Source organism: Microcaecilia unicolor, chromosome 7 (assembly GCF_901765095.1).
Source record: "Microcaecilia unicolor chromosome 7, aMicUni1.1, whole genome shotgun sequence".
NCBI lineage: Eukaryota > Metazoa > Chordata > Amphibia > Gymnophiona > Siphonopidae > Microcaecilia > Microcaecilia unicolor.
In genome coordinates, this window is record NC_044037.1 from 36,784,073 (window position 1) to 36,803,767 (window position 19,695).

Consider the following 19,695-nt stretch of genomic DNA (forward strand, 5'->3'; position numbering starts at 1 on the left):
CAAACTCATTAAACTATTATAAAATGAAGATAAATATACAACAGTCAATTGTGTTAAGATGCACAATTTCAAAATATTGCTTTAGTTCCTAGGGGGAAAAAAAAAGTTAAATTGGCTGAATAACACAGCTTTTTCTAAGCAAAAAAAAACAAAAACAAAACAAAACTACTCCAAATTTATATGCATTGAAAACATTCAAAATTCTTATAACTTACTTTACTACTTGCCTTAGTGCTCAGTATAATTAACTGTATACAGTGTGATAGCCATACTGGGTTACTTTTACAAACTTCATTGCTGTTCTCCTTATCTGAAGATGAACACTGCTGTGCTAAGCATGCACTCAAAGTTCAGGCAGAGTTATTACATTTCTCCCTTGAAGTGAAATCCAAATGTTTGCTGCAGTGTTTACGATTAAACCCGATTGAACAAACAACATTGCAATTTACATCAACTAAACGATAAAGTCTCGTCACATATTTGTGTTCGTCCCCATCCTGCAATCATTACAGAATAAAATCTACACAATGCATTAAGGGTTCCTGTTCCTTTGGTAAGGTATTTTAGAGTAGGTCTGACTCAGATTTAGAATTCTTATATATATCCCAGATTCAAAGTTACAAATGGTGCCTCATAATTTATAGTAAAGCTTTAAATATTGGTCAGCAGAGTCCACTTCAGTCTCTGAATGTTTATAAAGGATTATTATGAGCAGTAACCTATTTATGAAAAGGAAACAGTGTGCTTCTTTCAGACTCCGTCAATTGCTTCACTAAGGCTCTGAAAAGCTGGGCCTACTTTGCATGCAGGATCACCATCCCAGTTGCATAAGGATTTACAATAGACAAACCCAGAACTGGTTTTATTGTACACAAGGGCTGTTTGTTTTAAATGAAGCAATTATGTTTGGATCCAAAAAAAAATTATTTACTACTTAAAGGGGGTCTACACAAATCTACATACTTTAACACAAATAGTTGTAATATTTTCCAGGGGAAAAAAAAGCATATTCTTGAGACTGCTATGATAGCAAAACAAGTGAATGGCTCAACTTTTATGATTATAATAATCTTAGTAACCCCCTTTTATGATTAATAAAATAATTACGGGTCTGTAATGCTGAACAATATTTCTTCATACTGTACATATATATTATTGTAATGCTGGTTTCTATTTTCTATAGAAAACTTGATATATATACATATATATGTATAGCCACCAAAATCCAGGCAGAACTAATTTTAATTGTGGTTCAAACATAATCAACGTTTTGCTTTTAAAAAGTTTCAATTTCTGTACACCTCTTTAAATATATAAAAATATATAATTTAATACACAAAAATATATTATGAGTTGTGTAATTTCTTTTTTAATTAGGAAAATAATTTTAAAACATTGAGTATTACTATCATACTAGAGTTGCAATATAATGAATTAGGCGTTAACATTAATTGTTCAATTCGCTATACGATGCTGTTATATATATATAGATATTTTTAATTTATTAGCTGTTACTCCCATTTAGAGAGCTGATAAGCTCAAGTAAATTGCTAAATCCCCTTGGTTAATTTCAATGTATGACTTTAAAGAAACCCAGAGGACAAAAATAAATTTACAGTTGAGACTATAAAGTCCTAAACCTAGACCTTTCCAACAGAGTTTAATCCCTATAAATAAAAGATGGTTTATCTTGATGTAATGCAACTGACATATATTTTTTAAAATTTTGAAAATACAATACATTAAAATATGCTCACTTTATCAAAGCTAAAAGCAACAGTTAAGTAATTTACTTAAAGTGCAAAGGCACTTTAACACAAAAAGTGATGCCATGTGGCTACACTTAGGAATTGATTTGAAACAGCAGTATATTGTTATTTACAAACAAAATATATATATATATATATATAGTCCAAAAAGATCTTTGGAGATCTTATGCATAAACTAGACAAAACATACAGCATTAACAAAAAAAAAAAAAACCGTGATAAGCAAAATTCTTTGTAGAAACTTTCAGTTGCTCACGTGATTCCTACAAATAAGAGGGATGTAGAAATAACTTACAAAGAAACTTACACTCCAATTACTCTTAACGTTCCCATTTTAGCTAAAAAAAAATTGAAAATGTTGAGAATGCACCTTTGCATTTGTTGGTCTGAAGCTAATCAAATTTGAAACAATTTGAATAGTTTTCTTGTTTGTTTCTCACAGCTGACTTATTGAAGTTTGTTTTTCCAGAACTTCAAGGTAGTCTGGCTCTGACTGCAGCTTTCCATGAAGTAGAGGGTGCTCAGGTTTTGATTGATCTGCAAAGAATTTTCTAGGCGTACCATATAAAACAGTTCTATTTATCCTGTCCTGGTTTTGACGTCGGGACTCATAGGAAGGCATGTATTGTCTTTTAGGCAAAGTGCAAAAGTTATAATGAACTACGCCTCCACTTGGAAGCTCCTTCACCCTCTCTGTTAAGTTCTGATACAGAAGTTCTGGTTTTCGGGGAGTGGATTGCTTTTCCAATAGCTCCGTTGTGCTTATTGTGTATGCAATAGTTGCTGGTTCATCTTTTTTATGTTCTAGATTGCTATAACTAAACTCTTGAAGATTTCGGTAATATGCAACTGGATCTCCCTCTTTCTGCATGTAAATGGGATTTTGACACATTTGCCCCACTGGAGGTGGGATATAATTATACACATGTCCTTCTGTTTTGTCGTTTATTTCTGTGTTATATGGTCCATACTGTAGTTGAAATGACCCCAAATCCAGGTTGTTTGCACTGCTGCTTGGTACACTTTGCACTCCCTTTCGTCGTTTTAGCACAAAAACAAATAAACCAGCTCCAAAGCAAACAGATAGGATAAATACAACTAGCAAACCTAAAATCAAGACTGAAAGTGGTACCTCTGTATGTACTTCTGGATAGGAACTTGGAGATACACTTAGAGAATATGGCGTATTTGTGTTATAATTCATTGATAAAACAGTAGCATCTGATAAATTAGGATTTTCTGGACAGATAACATCCCTCTTAAGGAATCTCAGATGTTCCCCTGCATATTTAGATGGTGACTCACACGTTAGCTCATGCACCACTACAGTGGAACTTGATTGCTCTATCCAATTCTTGAGGCCTATTATATCACAAGTACAATCCCAAGGATTTTCTTGGAGGTCTATTTGAATGAAAGCAGTGAGTTGGTCAAGAACTCCTCTCACAGGCAGATATGAAAAATGGTTGTTTCTCAAGTTAAGTCTTGTGAGGACAGTGCCACCAAACACATTATCAGGTAATGATCTCAGCAAGTTGTTGTTTAGGAATAAAAGCTGAAGGTTACTCAAGATATTGAATGTATGTGGCAAAATATCCTTAATTACATTGTACTCTAAATAGAGATACTGCAAACTATAGAGTCCATCAAACATTGAAGGATAGAGAATTTCAAGATAATTTCCATTGAGATAAAGTCTTCGTAAACTAGTTAGGTTCGTAAAGGCACCTTCCTGTATTACTGCAATTCTATTATTTCCCAAGTGTAGCAAATCCAGAGAACTGTAACCTAGGAGATCATTTTTATAAACAGTTTGTAGATAGTTACTTGTGAGATAAAGTTTCTTTGGAGTGGTGGGTTTAGGATGAAGGTCTGAGATATTACTGATTTTCCTGTCTTGACAGTTTACATTCAGTCCACTGTCTGAGCTTTGGGAAGTACAGGCACAAATACTTGGACAGGTGATAGGAATAGGGGACTTTGTTTGGTAAACCATAATTGGCCCAAATATTTGCCTGTCCTTTGACACTGTAACTCGAGGTGTGGGACGGTTTCTTGTTTTGGGTGCCCGGCTGGCTTTAGGAGCTCTGGTAGGTATCACAGCAGGATCTACTGTAGGTGATAATCTCTGAACACGTGGATCTGAATAGGAAGGATGCATTCCCCTCTGGTTTGAGTCACTGCTGCTTTTCCTAGGACAAAGGTCTTGCCTGGTCAGTTGAGTCACATCTTTCCCGTGCAGCCTAAATGGAGTCTCACATACAATTTCTCCAACAAAAACGGTAATGGTATCAAGCCACGCTTTCAAAGGAAGTAAATCACAAGTGCAATTCCATGGGTTCTCTTCTAGTTGAATTTCCATTATGCCTCCAATATGCTCAAGAACCCCAGCAAAAGGCAGCATTTTGAGCCTGTTGCCTCTCAAATCCAGATGAGTTAAGAGCACAAAACGAAACACATTATTAGGAAGAGACAGCAGTAGGTTGTCATTAAGAATTAGTACTTTCAACTTGTTCAATTTACTAAAAGCACCAGCTTCAACCGCACTAATGTAGTTGTAATCTGCCTGAAGATACTCAAGACTTTCTAGACCCATGAAAGTGTCCTCCTTTAAAATTTCCAATTTATTGTTATTTAGGTGCAGCCTTTTGAGAGTTCTGAGGCCATTAAAGGCACCTGTTCTGATCTCCTGCAGCTCGTTATTTCCCAGGTGGAGAGTTACCGCATTGGAATAATTCACAAACTCATTTGGATAAAGCCGGGTCAGTAAATTACCATTAAGGAAAAGCTGGTATATTCTAGACGGGGGTGGTAGAAGCAAGCTAACAGTTGTAAATCCTTTGTTTTCACAATTAATGTTTAGCACATTTTCCTTCTCATCACAGAAACAACGGACTTTGCAAATATCTTTGGATGTTTTGCGGCTTTCTGTTTTCAAGATTCCGGCCACTGTTAACACACTTAGCAAAAGGACGCAGTTCAGCATCTTTATTTGCTGTAGTTCAAAGTTTCGGCATCTACAGTCAAGCCTTAAAATGTGAGAAAAGGAAAGAGATAGGGAAAGAGAAAAAAAAACAATAAGAAAGTATTCAACTTAAAAGAATGTTTTTTTAATTTTTCATTTAAAACTGAATGTATAGGGCCTTCCCTCTCCCTATACACATCAACCTTTCAGTTTCCTACCATCCTGCATATTCTTTCACATGAATGACTGTCAATAATTAGTACTTCAGTACACATACAGATACAGCTTTATTTTGCATATCAAAGTCTTAATAGTATGCAATGTTTCTGAACTACTACATTGAATAACACAGGGATGGCAATTTTCAAAATGTTCCAGAAAACTAACAAACAGGTTTGCTTGTTATATCAGAAGGTTTAAAAATCAACATTTGGCCAGTGAAAAAAATGTCCATTTCTGGAAGCATGTGGGACTTGGGATCAGCCGAGTGAAAAGGTACCAATTTGGGGTAACAAAGAACAGAGCTAAGGCTATAAAAGTTTGGAAGGGAAACTTTCATTTTTAAAAGTTTTGTGTACTTATAGCGTCAGTAGAAGGGGACTATGCAATGTTTTCTTCATAACTTAGATGTTTTCATGTTCTACGGCCTAAAAACTGCAGATTCCTATAGTAAGGTATGTGATTTCTGGGGTTAATTACTTTTTTTAATTGATGAACATTTCTCTTTTTTTTTTTTTTTTAAGATGTAATTAGTCTGTACGTGGGGCTGAAATTTGGCAGGATTATGGAGTTGATATCCCTCTTTCTTATGGTATAAATATGTCACATGCCCCACTTTTGGTACCTATTCGCTCAGTAGGTCACAAATGTATGTACATAGTTTACACTGCATATCCCAATTGCAAACATAAGAGATTATTTTGTATACATATATCATAAACGGGATCTTTTATTAAAGTGCACTAGCGTTTTTAGTTCACACTAAAAATCAGTTGGCACTATGGAGGAGATTCTATATATATAGCGCCTAAAAAATCGATGCTGAAATCAGTGCCGACTAAGTGTATTCTATAATTGATTTAGGCACTGATTATAGAATATGCTTAGTTGATATTTCAGTGCCAATATCAGTGAGCATCCATTTATGTCAATGAAAACCTGGTATAAATCTCAGCGTGTAGGTTTAGGCGCACTGGGCCATATTCTATAACTAGGCGCCTACATTTTGGAACACTCATGAAATGCCCATTTCCCAGCCCATAACCACGCCTATTTTTGCCTCCGCATGTTATTTCAACACACATTGTTGCAGAATACGCTTAGTGAGTTGTGTGCCTAAGTTCTAATCAGTGCCATTTAGTGCTCATTATTGCTTACGTGCTGTTATCAGCGCTGATTAGATTGTTAAGCCGATTAAGTTACGCATGGTGTTATAGAATCCACGCCGATTTTGGCACCTAAATCTAAGCACACTACATAGAATCCGGGGGTATACGCTGAGATGCCCATTATATTCCTAGGGGCGTCTCTGCCTTTTGCGCCAACTGCTTTTTACTGTGAGCTAAAAATGCTAGTGCACCTTAGTACAAGCCCCCCTTAATGAATTTTGAAGGAGATACAACCTGTGTAGTGCAAAATTACCCCTGTATCATCTTTTTAAATGTCTTACTGAAAATTACTCCACAAATTATTTAAACATTCCCCAGTCTAGGTTAAACCATACTAAAGTCTTACATGCATTATGGGATACATTTTGAAAAGAGTTTAGCTGGCTAGATGCAAACATTTGAGAACTGAGAGGTTAATACAGCTGTCTGTGTTCATTAGGAAAAGTTCAAAATGTAGTTAGTCCCACACTTGGACTTTGGTTAGGGAAATGAGATATTTAATTAACTGACACAATTTGTGGCACTATACAGTTATCATTTGCATGGGTAGCATAGTGTAATCCATTAATAAATTTAGTAATCAATCTATTTATTTATTTATTTGGTTATACATTTCTTTCCCATCTAACTTTCTAGGCCTGCTGATCAACCCTCTCCCAACCTCTTCAATAGAGGGTCCCCCGTAACTGCATAACTAATGATCACCCCTTCCCTGGAACCTTCAAATCTCCCTACTCTGCTTCCCTCCGTCTCACTGAGATGAAGGAAGTGGTCAGATGGGATGGTCCTGAGAGATCCAGGAAACTGATAAGATCACCAAATTCAGGAAGCTTCTATTTAGGATCAGACGTGGTGAGTTAAGAGACATCAAAATCTCATTTTCAAAGGTACTAATTGCTTTCAAATTATGGAATCTGGTGAGTAGATCCTCTGTAGTCATTTCTTGTTAACTATTAGAGACCTGGACTATAACTGGTTGAGGTAAGGTGGATTATCGGCACATTTCAGCCAGGTGGGTTGTGGTTGACATTTTTTGCAAGCATAACCATCTGTAACAAAGCCTGCTGTTTTAATGCTGACTAAAAAATGTACCCCATGCATCTTGTTTCACTTCTCAGCTGTGGTGATTCTCTGCCAGGATGCCAACTCGCAACACTTTGTCTCTATCTTGGAACCTGCACACAGCAGCAGTTACAGCCCTAATCACCTCACTGGACAGACTGGATGGGCCATATTGATCTTTATATGCTATGATTTACTACGTTACTACGGCCCTTATTTTAGAGGCTCTATTTGTGTTTTGGATATCTGAAAACCATCATTTATGCATCCGTAATCCCACATATGGACATCTGAAACTGAAGTATGTCCTTGTGGCAAAGGGTTGTGATCTGGGTGTGTTTTGGGCAGGACTATGGAGGGACCAAAATATGGATGTTCAAGTCTGATTTCAGAACGCAAAGGGACCTCTGTCTCCAAAAAGATGGACATTGTTATTTAGACCCAGGTTACAGAAAGATTATCTGATGAATCAGCTGTTCACTGGAGGGATCAAGGCAAATCACCTCCTTAATTCCCCAGTGATTGCTGTTCCCCTCTCTGCCCTGAATGTGAAACTAGCAAGGCATATGGGGCTTCAGGAACTAGGGAAGTTTGTGATGCTAAAATCTTTTTTTACATTAACTTCTTAATAGACCTTCATGCAGAGTAGAGGAGTAACCTAATAGTTAATGCATTGCCTTAAAGACCAGAGGACACAGGTTTGAATCCCATTTCAGCTTTTTTTTTTTCTGTAAACCATCCAGGAATAGAAAAATACCTATCGTACCTATTAGATTGTAAGCTCTTTGAGCAGGGACTGTCTTTCTTCTATGTTTGTGCAGCGCTGCGTACGCCTTGTAGCGCTATACAGTGGGGGAAATAAGTATTTGATCCCTTGCTGATTTTGTAAGTTTGCCCACTGACAAAGACATGAGCAGCCCATAATTGAAGGGTAGGTTATTGGTAACAGTGAGAGATAGCACATCACAAATTAAATCCGGAAAATCACATTGTGGAAAGTATATGAATTTATTTGCATTCTGCAGAGGGAAATAAGTATTTGATCCCTCTGGCAAACAAGACCTAATACTTGGTGGCAAAACCCTTGTTGGCAAGCACAGCGGTCAGACGTCTTCTGTAGTTGATGATGAGGTTTGCACACATGTCAGGAGGAATTTTGGTCCACTCCTCTTTGCAGATCATCTCTAAATCATTAAGAGTTCTGGGCTGTCGCTTGGCAACTCGCAGCTTCAGCTCCCTCCATAAGTTTTCAATGGGATTAAGGTCTGGTGACTGGCTAGGCCACTCCATGACCCTAATGTGCTTCTTCCTGAGCCACTCCTTTGTTGCCTTGGCTGTATGTTTTGGGTCATTGTCGTGCTGGAAGACCCAGCCACGACCCATTTTTAAGGCCCTGGCGGAGGGAAGGAGGTTGTCACTCAGAATTGTACGGTACATGGCCCCATCCATTCTCCCATTGATGCGGTGAAGTAGTCCTGTGCCCTTAGCAGAGAAACACCCCCAAAACATAACATTTCCGCCTCCATGCTTGACAGTGGGGACGGTGTTCTTTGGGTCATAGGCAGCATTTCTCTTCCTCCAAACACGGCGAGTTGAGTTCATGCCAAAGAGCTCAATTTTTGTCTCATCTGACCACAGCACCTTCTCCCAATCACTCTCGGCATCATCCAGGTGTTCACTGGCAAACTTCAGACGGGCCGTCACATGTGCCTTCCGGAGCAGGGGGACCTTGCGGGCACTGCAGGATTGCAATCCGTTATGTCGTAATGTGTTACCAATGGTTTTCGTGGTGACAGTGGTCCCAGCTGCCTTGAGATCATTGACAAGTTCCCCCCTTGTAGTTGTAGGCTGATTTCTAACCTTCCTCATGATCAAGGATACCCCACGAGGTGAGATTTTGCGTGGAGCCCCAGATCTTTGTCGATTGACAGTCATTTTGTACTTCTTCCATTTTCTTACTATGGCACCAACAGTTGTCTCCTTCTCGCCCAGCGTCTTACTGATGGTTTTGTAGCCCATTCCAGCCTTGTGCAGGTGTATGATCTTGTCCCTGACATCCTTAGACAGCTCCTTGCTCTTGGCCATTTTGTAGAGGTTAGAGTCTGACTGATTCACTGAGTCTGTGGACAGGTGTCTTTCATACAGGTGACCATTGCCGACAGCTGTCTGTCATGCAGGTAACGAGTTGATTTGGAGCATCTACCTGGTCTGTAGGGGCCAGATCTCTTACTGGTTGGTGGGGGATCAAATACTTATTTCCCTCTGCAGAATGCAAATAAATTCATATACTTTCCACAATGTGATTTTCCGGATTTAATTTGTGATGTGCTATCTCTCACTGTTACCAATAACCTACCCTTCAATTATGGGCTGCTCATGTCTTTGTCAGTGGGCAAACTTACAAAATCAGCAAGGGATCAAATACTTATTTCCCCCACTGTAGAAATGGTAAATAGTAGTAGTAGTAATGTATACAAAACCTAGAAGCCTGAACACTATTGATACGGTGTACATTCGAGTACAGTAGTTATTTTTTTGTCCCTGTAGGGCTCACAGTTAAAAAAAAAAAAAAGGGGGGATTTGAACCTGGGTCCCCTGGTCCTTAACCCATTGCTCTAACCTTTAAGCTACTCCTCTGCTCTGTATGAAAGTCTATGTGGTCATTTCATAACACGGATGTTCCTATGCTGCCACAAAAACGTCCATGTCCCTTTTTTTGCCCACGTCAACATTTGGATGTTTGGTTTGTAAAATGGATGTTTATGCTGGATGTCACCAGCACATGTACCTCCATTTCGCATATATTTTAGGGCAGGCTGTATGTTGGAAAATCCTGTTATAAAATACACTAGTAAAAAAGGCCCGTTTCTAACACAAATGAAACGGGCGCTAGCAAGGTTTTCCTCGGAGTGTGTATGTTTGAGAGAGTGACTGTGTGAGTGAGAGAGAGAGAGTGAATGTGCGTGTGTGTGACAGAGAGAGAATGAGACTGGGTGCGAGTGTGTGTGAGAGAGAGTGTGTGTGTGAGCATGAGAGTGTGTGCCAGGGTCTCCCCTCCCTCCCGCCCTCTGAGTTCCAGGGTCGTCCCCTCCTCCCTCCCTCCCTCCGAGTTCCAGGGTTGTTGTCCCCCTCCCTCCCTCCGAGTTCCAGGGTCATCCCCTCCCTCCCTCCCTGCCTCCGAGTTCCAGGGTCGTCCCCTCCCTGCCTCCCTCCGAGTTTCAGGGTCCCCTCCCTCCCCTGCATTATGCTCTCTCCCCTGCATTCATCCATATGCAGGCAACGTCCTCTGTGCCCTGCCCCCTCCATCCGTCCATGTGCAGCATCTCTCCCCTGCCCCCTCCACCTCCCTCCGAGTTCCAGGCCCCCCTCCCTCACCTCTCCGAGTTCCAGTGTCCCCCTCCCTCCCTCCCATTTCCAGGGTCCCCCCTCCCTCTGTCCCTCCGTCCCTCCCTCCCAGTTCCAGGGTCCCATGGAACTGGGAGGGAGGGAGGATGGAGGAGTGACGTCAGCAGGTGGTTACAATCCCAGTGACACATATTGGAACATTGGAGGAGAACGTTGGAGGAGTGATGTCAGCAGGTGGTTACGATCCCAGTGAGACACATTGGAATGTTGGAGGAGCAAATTATTATATTAGATGAGAAACTGACATCCTTATGTGATCTTCTGAATCGGATGCTGTTTCTAGAATGCCTCTCCACTTAACGTGATGTACATCAAGGTCATACTCTTCTTCTAGGTTAGGTGACCTTGACATACTTCCTACCTATACTTGAGAGTGTACAAAAGCTATACTACCATTTTCTGCTATATGATATTTCTCTCTTCCCCTATTACTTCCATGCACACTAGACGCAGTGGTCTATTTTAAGGTACATATTCCAAGGGTTTATGCTTCTAACTTTGAGAGTTCAAGGGAGAAGTTATCAATGTGAGCTACCATTAAGTGTTATTTTTCTGTTTAAACTCACTTACTAGTAACTAGGTCTCATTGCATGAAATGGGACCTGTGCTAAAATAGAATGAGTTAGTGATAAAATAACACATCTTAAGAGTATCCCACACTGATAACATTCCCCTTTAAGCCGCTTCATTTTGCCGCCTTAAATATTTACTAGAGCTGAGTGCCTAAATTTATTCACAGGATTTTCCTAAACTCCTAAATTTAGGATCCTAAAAAGTGAGTGGCAACAGGGGTGGATTTAAGGTGGGAAACAATTAGGAGCTTGGAACTGATTTTCAGTACCAGATACCTAGGCAAAGGAGCAGAATGCACACTGTTTAAGCCTGTGGTAGCGTGGGCCACTTTTTACCACAGCTGGGAAAAAGGGCATTTTTTAATGGGCTGGGAAAACTAGAGTGCGGTTATTTACAGGCTGAGCCTTTATAGCCACCTATTGACCTAGCGGTAAGGGCTCACATGCTACCCCCCAAAGTGGGTGTGCTGCCAGTTACTGCTGGGAATGCACCCCCCCCCCCCTCCCCGGCACTAGAAAATATAAAATTATTTTCTACCACGGGATTCGGCGTGCACCAAAATTGGAATTATCACTGGACACATGCGCTATCCCAGTGGTAGTGCATGAGTTACCCATGTGCTAGCCCTCCCACGCCTTTGTAAAAGGGCCCCTTAGGTTTTCATGTTTGACTGAAAATAGGGGACAAGTTTAGGCACCTAACACAGGGACCCTTTTACAAAGCTGCACTAAAACGTGGCCTGTGCTATTTTTAGCACATGGGTTTCCTGCACGCTGAGGCCACTTTTAGCGTGGCTGCAAAATGGCCACAATTTCTATTTTCCAATTAATGGCCAAGTGCTAATTTCCCAATTAGTGCATGGCCATTAGCATGTGAGCCCTTACTGCCACCTTTTTAGTAGCTGGTAAGGGCTCCTGCGCTAATCCCACGCTAACCAGGCAGCGCACAGTGATTTACCTGCACTACCCAATTACCACAGGGCACGCCTATTCTCTGCCTCCAAACGCGCCTCCTATACTAAAAAATAAAACATATTTTTAGTGTGTGGGTAGCGCATGCCGATTCCAAAACTATTGCAGGATGTCTGATTGTGTTCCGTGGTAGTGTCTTTTAGCATGCTTGCTCTTTCGGGACTACCGCAGCCCAGTGGCCTGCACAGTGGTAACCCGGCGGTAATCGGGCATTGCCATGTGCTGCTCAGTTACCGCTGGGTATGTGTGGGAGCCCTTATCGCCACCTCAGTGGGTGGCGGTAAGGGCTCCATGTCGCGTGGCTATGTGGTAAGACCTCTCTTGCCATAGAGTTTTCTTTGTAGGAGCTTGTTAAATTGAAAATTAGTTACTGGGATAGCATCAGTATGTTGTATATATAAATAAAAACCTCCCCTTTTCAGGTCTTTCATTAAGCATTTACTAGCATCTTTTGTGAGGATGTTTGATTCTAGTCATTATAATTTAACCCATATAATTGCTTCATTTTTGGTTTCCTCAGTCATACTTTTTACCCATCTCATTCTGTTTTAACAGAATGATTATTGAAATAGAGGGATTCTAGTCTACCATCTTTTCCTCCATTGTCCCTATAGAACCCTGTTCAAACTCAGATTGCCTTCCTTCATTGCCATTTACTTCAAACTATCTTGAATTGTGCTGTTGTTTTGTTTGACCTCACCTGTTGATACGTAATGCAAGGTATCTCCTACCATCTCAGTAAGGAAGTATTTCCTCTGAGCTGTCCTTCAATAACTTCATAGCATGGTCTCTAGTGCATGGGCGTACTTTCATGGAAAACTCTTCCTTCTAGACTTCTACTTTCAAGGCATCTGTCAGATACTTGACAGTTTCAATCATATTCCTCTTTCTCTTCTTCAAAAGAGTGTTTTTTCAGCTCCTTGAGCGCCTTTATCTAGGTGTTGAGTAACTGCAAAATTCCTAATAATAAAACTTATCACTGCTGTGTAAACTAGCAGTGATTGTAGAATTCTTTTTACACTTTTTCAAGTTTATAGTTTTGCAAGTTTTCTATTTGAGGGGGAGATTCACTCAGGAACCTCATGCCCTAAAAAGTTATCCCACTGTCCTAAGGGCCAAAAAGCAAATATCAACGTTTGTTTGAAATTTTGGCTTGGTATTGCGGAGTGGAGGAGTAGCCTAGTGGTTAGTGCAGTGGATTTTGATCCTGGGGAACGGAGTTTAATTCCCACTACTGCTCCTTGTGACTCTGGACAAGTCACTTAACCCTCCATTGCCCCTGGTACAAAATAAGTACCTGAATATATGTAAACCGCTTTGAATGTAGTTGCAAAAACCTCAGAAAGGCGGTATATCAAGTCCCATTTCCCTTCCCTTCTTAACAGTACATTTGCATATTTGTCTTTTCATTGAACTGCACTGAAATACTGTTTTTAAGAGTAAAGGCCTCTTTAATCAAGTCACACTAGCAGCTCCCGGTGCGGTAAAGCTGACAAAGCCCGTTCACTTTGAAAGGGCTCCGTCGGCATTGCTGCAGGCTTCATAAAAGAGGCCCTAAATAACTAAAGATATCTGGGCACATTTTGAATATATGGTAACACACAAATGGCTAAGATTTTTAAAATGGCGCTCAAAGATTGATGCACATCACCATTCTACAATGGACACTCAAAGATGGGCACCTATTATAGAGCGGCATTGAGTTCCGATTTTGTACGCCACTTAGCATCCAATTATTGGCACTAATTGGCTTGTGAGCCAAATAAGTTAGGTGAACATCTTGGATTGGAACCCAAACACTGACGTCCAATTTTGGGCACCATATATAGAACCCTGGGGAAAGTGGGGTTAATTTAGCATTAGTTTGAAAGTTGTAAGCCTGGCTACTGCTGAAGTCACTGCTCAGAAGCTTCAAACCTCTGGAAATTCAACACCTTTTGTGTATGCTACAACAAACTGAAATCTTTAAATCAATCAGTAAATATAAAATAAAGTGCAGAAGCTATAGAGGAATGTGAAAATAGCAATTCAAAACTCATCACTTCCCCCCCCCCCCCCCCCCCCCCCATTAAATCGTTTAGAATCATTTTTCCTTTCATTTCCTGGATTAGGTACTTAATATTTTCCTTCCTCTACATTTCTCATTTCTCTCCTTCCTGCTCACGGCTGATGATAGTCTAAATTCCCTCTTATTCAAGAAGCAGGCTGGCAATAGCCTGATTTAAATAAACTTGATTCACACAGAAAACTGCAGCAAGCAACGTTTGTAATATTAAAAAAGTTATGAGATTTATCACCAGCATCTTAACACCTCCTTCACAATGAAGTCTTCTCCTTCTTTGTTTTGCCCTTCAGAGTCATTTCCTGCAGGACTAAATTCTAACATGTTGTACTTACTGTTCAAGACCCAGAATGCCAGTCTTCAATTCAATAATATACGTTAGTATAAACTAGGCTTTTATTTCAAGCTTTGATTAGCACCAGTTATATGGGGAAATTAGCTACTTCAGATTTCAAGCAGGCATGACTTAAATACAGCGTATCTGTCAGAAAATTGTTTAAGGTTTAACAGTGTTGACACAGATTTCACTTCTTAGTAACAAAAGCACTGTTCTTCAGCTAAAAGCCTGCTGGTAACAAGCAAATCAATGCAAACTAGTGAAACATGGTTAATAAGAGATGATTTTACCTATGTCTAGGCATGCAGTGTCTCTTTGAAGCTGAAAAGAGGGATCTTTAATAAATTATTAACCCGGAGGGGGGGACTTTTGTCATCTGATAATCCACAAGAAAGCATTTGAATTTTCAAGATGGTACTGCAAAGCCCTAGTAAATATAGCAGTATTGGAGAAAACTGGTGCCTTCACGGATTCAGGGCTGTTGCAAGGATATTGGGCACCCCTTCAGACGTATGCCCCCCCCCCCCAGATGTTGATAATTAAGCTGAAAAATCATGATCATCCCAATACCAGGCCTCCCACAATAATCCTGAAAAAAAATGCATATTTTAACCACCATATTTTAAAATATTACACTTTGCTTTGTATGTATGTTTGTGTTCACTCTCTGCAAGTAAAACTATGTGCTAATGGATCTGATTTTTTTGTGGCTGTCCGAATGTATTGTTTTGTTTTGACTGCTGCTGTTCTATGTCACTCCTCAGAGGTTGTGGCCCTAGGCAGCCACCTAGTCTTGCCCAATAGTTGGGCTGGCCCTGCATAGACTAAAGTATCTGTTATTTAAATCAAACACAGAAAAAGATAACATATCACATAAACTAGGAAGGCTTGACAGTATTCTTCTACAAATCACATCACATCTGTGCAATGGACCTAAATGGCCTTGCAAGATCACACATTACAACATCTGTTGCATAGTCCAATAACAGTTTTCTCAACATGGAAAGATTTAATTCTCCAGCATAAAAATCAGTGTCTACAAGTTGTCCTGCTATTAAGTAGGCAGCTATATATCTACTTTGGTCCATGAATTTTTTTTTTAGCAAATACCTGTACCTTCCAGAAATATTTAGAAGCTTAAAAAAGCACCTTACAATATTTCCAATTATAGTACCTAGAGCTAATGATCTTCCTTACCTATATCCATCCATCTACCAGTAACTTAGCTTCCAAGAAACACACTTCTCTTCTTCCAGAGTTTAACAAATTGCTGTAGTTTACCTACTAACTTTGGGGGAGGGCAGGGGTGGGGTGGCAAAGGGTAAGGATGTGATATAAGCAGTAGGAGTGAAAGGACCAAGTCAGCATTTCCACCTGTTACTTTTGGTGATAATGGTGGGGGAAAGTCACCACAAAATATGCCTTATGTGGTTTTATATCTGAAATAATAACTTCATCTGAGACCTTAACAACGTCACCTGAGTCAATGCAGCAATACCACTTTACACACAAGTGCATGTCTATTAAGAAGGCTGTATCCTCCTACATCCTCTGCTGAGTTTAGATGCTTCTTTAAATTATAGATATTCAATTTCACTGACTAAATTCATCCATTTTTCAAGGGCTCTATAAACTACCACTCGGATAATCAAGCAACTATTGATGGCAAGTTAAAAATATGCTCTATTTGATCCTTTGTTTCATTATTTTTTAAAGGTCCCAAGTGTGATTCCAACGTTATCCAGTTAATACTGTGCCTAGGAAAACAACCACTACACTGCTGACCTAGAAACCTGTCACTAACTCAGTTATATTCTAAAAAAAAATCCATGAACACAATCAATCAAATAAGCAACATGCTCTGTTCCTGAACTAAATGAAATAAGGAGATGCAGAGGGACATTTTCGATATGATGCCTAAATCAGATTAAAAATTCAATGGCGAACATGCCCATTTTCATACCAGAAAACGTCCAACTTTTTGCTTCCAAAATGGCTATTTGCTAGATATTTTTGTGCTTGGTATGTCTATATTTTAGAACCATTAAAAAAGAAATCCATGGGAAACACACGCACACACAAACAAGCCATTGGAATGTATGGGGGGGGGGGGGTGCAGCATTCTTAGTAGACTGGCCACACAGACATCTCAGCAGAACAGTGGAGCCCCCTTGGGGGCACTGAAGTGGACTTCACATAAAAGATCTCAGGTACACACCTCACCGTTACCTTATGGTGAACCCTCCAAAACCCACCAAAAACCTACTGTACCCAACTGTATGCCACTATAATAGCCCTTCTGCCTGCAGGTGTCGCCTATATGTAGGTACAGTAGGATTTTGGTGGGCTTTGGAGGGCTAACACATTCCACCACAAGTGTACCAGGTAGAATGGGATATGGGCCTTGGTCCCCATCTCTACAGTACCCTGTACCAACCACTAGACTACTCCAGGGATCTGCTTGCTGCTCTAACAGGACTGCCATAACATCTGGAGCTGTCATAAAGACCGGTATATACACTGTTGCTTTCAAATCTTTGGGGAGGGGGGGTGTGGGATAGAGTCACTGACCACTGGAGGAGTAAGGGGGTCATGCATTAATCCTTCCAGTGGTCATCTCATCATTTAGGGCACATTTTGATCACTTAGTTGTGACTGAAGCAGGTCTAGGCAAAAAGGTCTTAATTTTGGCCCTAGACATTTTTTTTTAGTTTATTCCATTATTGCAGAAAAAAATGTCTATCTTTTGGTGCTGCTCACATCCCACCCAAAAGACCCCCAACACATCCCCTTGAAATTTGGATGAACTACTACTACTACTATTTAGCATTTATATAGCTGTGGAGCAAAACTTCTAAAATCGGGGTGTCGAAAATTGCGACATGCACACTTTTGAGAGAAAAAAAATCCTTCTACCACCTTATAATGTTTTTTTTTTGTTTTGAAAATGAGCCCCATAGAGTTGTAGTATGATTAAACACGTCAGAGATCCACGAAATTCATTACTAGTAGGTGTCAATCATCTCGTCATTTACTAATGCTTGAAAAACATGTATCTATAGAGATGAGTGGTCAAAAGTCACCAAAATGTTATGTATGTAGTTATGATTGTTTTTGGCTGTGTTTTGTAAGCAATGGATTTTAACTGCCTGTAGAAAATCTGCTAAACAGCATGCATTTGTATGTGTTTTAAAAAAATCTAATTAGCAGCAAGTAAGAAGAATTCCCTTAAGGCTAGATGCAAAAATCCAGTTGCTAAACTGCAAGTCTACAAAACGGAGGTCATGTTTTAATTGCCTCCTCTTACATCCCTCCCCATTCTGTGCATTTTGCACCATTGTCCATAGCCTGACACCCGGATCCTCAAACTGAATTTGTTAAGCTGCACAGAACAGGGGCCTTTCCACTATGTGATTTATCATGGAAAACTACCATATTATCATTAAATACCAAAATGTCCATTTGGAAACTCATCCTGTCCTAAGATTAGTTTGTTCATGGTGTGTTGCTGAAAAACCCGAATATCCTTCTTGAAAAACCTAAACAAAGCTCTAAATTTTACCCTGTACCTTTTCTAATCATTTTTAGAACCTTTCCAATGAATTTTTTTTATTTAAGCTACAATACATTTCAGCTATAATAGCTAATAAAATAGTCATTCATAAATGTGCTCTTATGCAATGGTTAAATTTGGATAAGGTTCCCAACGGGAATCACTCTCATTGAACTGCGAAGTTCCAGATTCACGGTGTCATTCTGAAAGAGAATGCATTCTATCCATCTATTTACTTAAAGAAATTTAAACGGCTAAAAATGCTCGCGCATCATACTATCTATAAGACTGGTTTTCCACTAGAATTATTCATTATGACCATATTTTATTCTATATATACACTAATAAATTCCCACTCAGTTATTTTGCTGGCTCTCCCGCACCTACGGCACCGAGGGAACGCAATACTTCATTCACTGGCCATTTTCTGTGAAAGCTCAATTTATAAACTTACTAAAGAAATAATTCCCAACGCAACAACTAGGTTATTGTTTTCCACGTTAAATGCCTGCTCTATTGCCGATACCACTTACTTCATACAAGCTATTTTGTTATTTTTGCTTCTCGTTTAGCCCATTAATCGTATCATAAGCACCCTCTTAAGGATTCTTCCCCTGCCCCAGTGAGCAGAGTGACTCAGAGCTAATTCCTTTATCCTCCTCTACCACTGTTCTAAACCCTGTGCTGCTGGCTTGCCGGATCTGGCTGAAAGCTGCAGCTTGTTTCTTTCTCCTCGACCCCCCCCCCCCTCCCCCCTTTTTTTTTTTAATCTATCTCCACTTCCCCTCCTCTTCTTCCCTTCTTTACGTTTGCTCCTTCCTTCAGGGCGAGGTGATGCTGCTGGAACCGGCTAATTGCTTTAGCGTGGCACAGCCTCTCGAGTATTTAAAAAGCATTCCTCGGACACCTTTTCTATACTTTTCTGACAAATCAAGCCAGCTGGTTCGTTCTAGGTTGCTGCAGCATTAAGACAAGGACGCAGTACTCACACATCAGGAGAACACGAGGCTTCCCTCCGTCACAGGCATCCAGCAGCTTGACATCTTACATGGGTAGAACAAAAAGTCTCTCCTTTGACTCTGTTCTTTTCGGAAAGAAAGTCCGCTGGGGCGAGACAAGGCAGTGCGCGATCCTAAGTTTAGGTAGGCGAGAGATCAGTGCAGCTTTTCTGACGAGTTTGCTGGTGAGGAGCGCTGCAGACCGTCTTTGCCTTTTCCTGTCTGCTTGGCTATGAGAGGAGTTTTGCAATGAAAGGCTTTTGCAGAGTCTCTTGGACTGAGAGGGGCTGACGTCACGCCTCGGGATTGTGTTGCTGGGGGAGCTGGGGAAACACGTTCAGCTTCTCTTTCTTGCACGGGCTTTCAAAGTCTAATTCAGTGGTCTTGATCAGAAGGACAGAGTGTGGGGGACGGGGGTCTCATGATCTGCGAACGTTTTGATGTGGTTCAAGCAGACAGCTATAGACCCCCCCCCCCCCCCCCCCCCCATCCCCATGCACTTGCTAATAGCACTGTGAAAATTGCCAGTGTCTTCCAAGATTCTTAAGGGGACAGTAAGTTTGTTGCAATGTTATAAGCTTTTGTATGTTCATGTGTGTGATTTCACCCCCC

General features: G+C 40.3%; 1 protein-coding gene across 1 annotated transcript; it reads right to left on the bottom strand.

Annotated features, from left to right (window-relative positions):
- Positions 1-1,412: 1,412 nt before the first annotated feature.
- Positions 1,413-19,239, bottom strand: SLITRK2 (SLIT and NTRK like family member 2). Its single transcript, XM_030209525.1, has 2 exons — positions 19,075-19,239; positions 1,413-4,798 (listed from the first exon to the last, which is right to left on the bottom strand). The coding sequence occupies exon 2, from the start codon at positions 4,753-4,755 to the stop codon at positions 2,206-2,208; it is 2,550 nt and encodes an 849-aa protein (XP_030065385.1). The 5' UTR covers positions 4,756-4,798; positions 19,075-19,239; the 3' UTR covers positions 1,413-2,205.
- Positions 19,240-19,695: the final 456 nt, after the last annotated feature.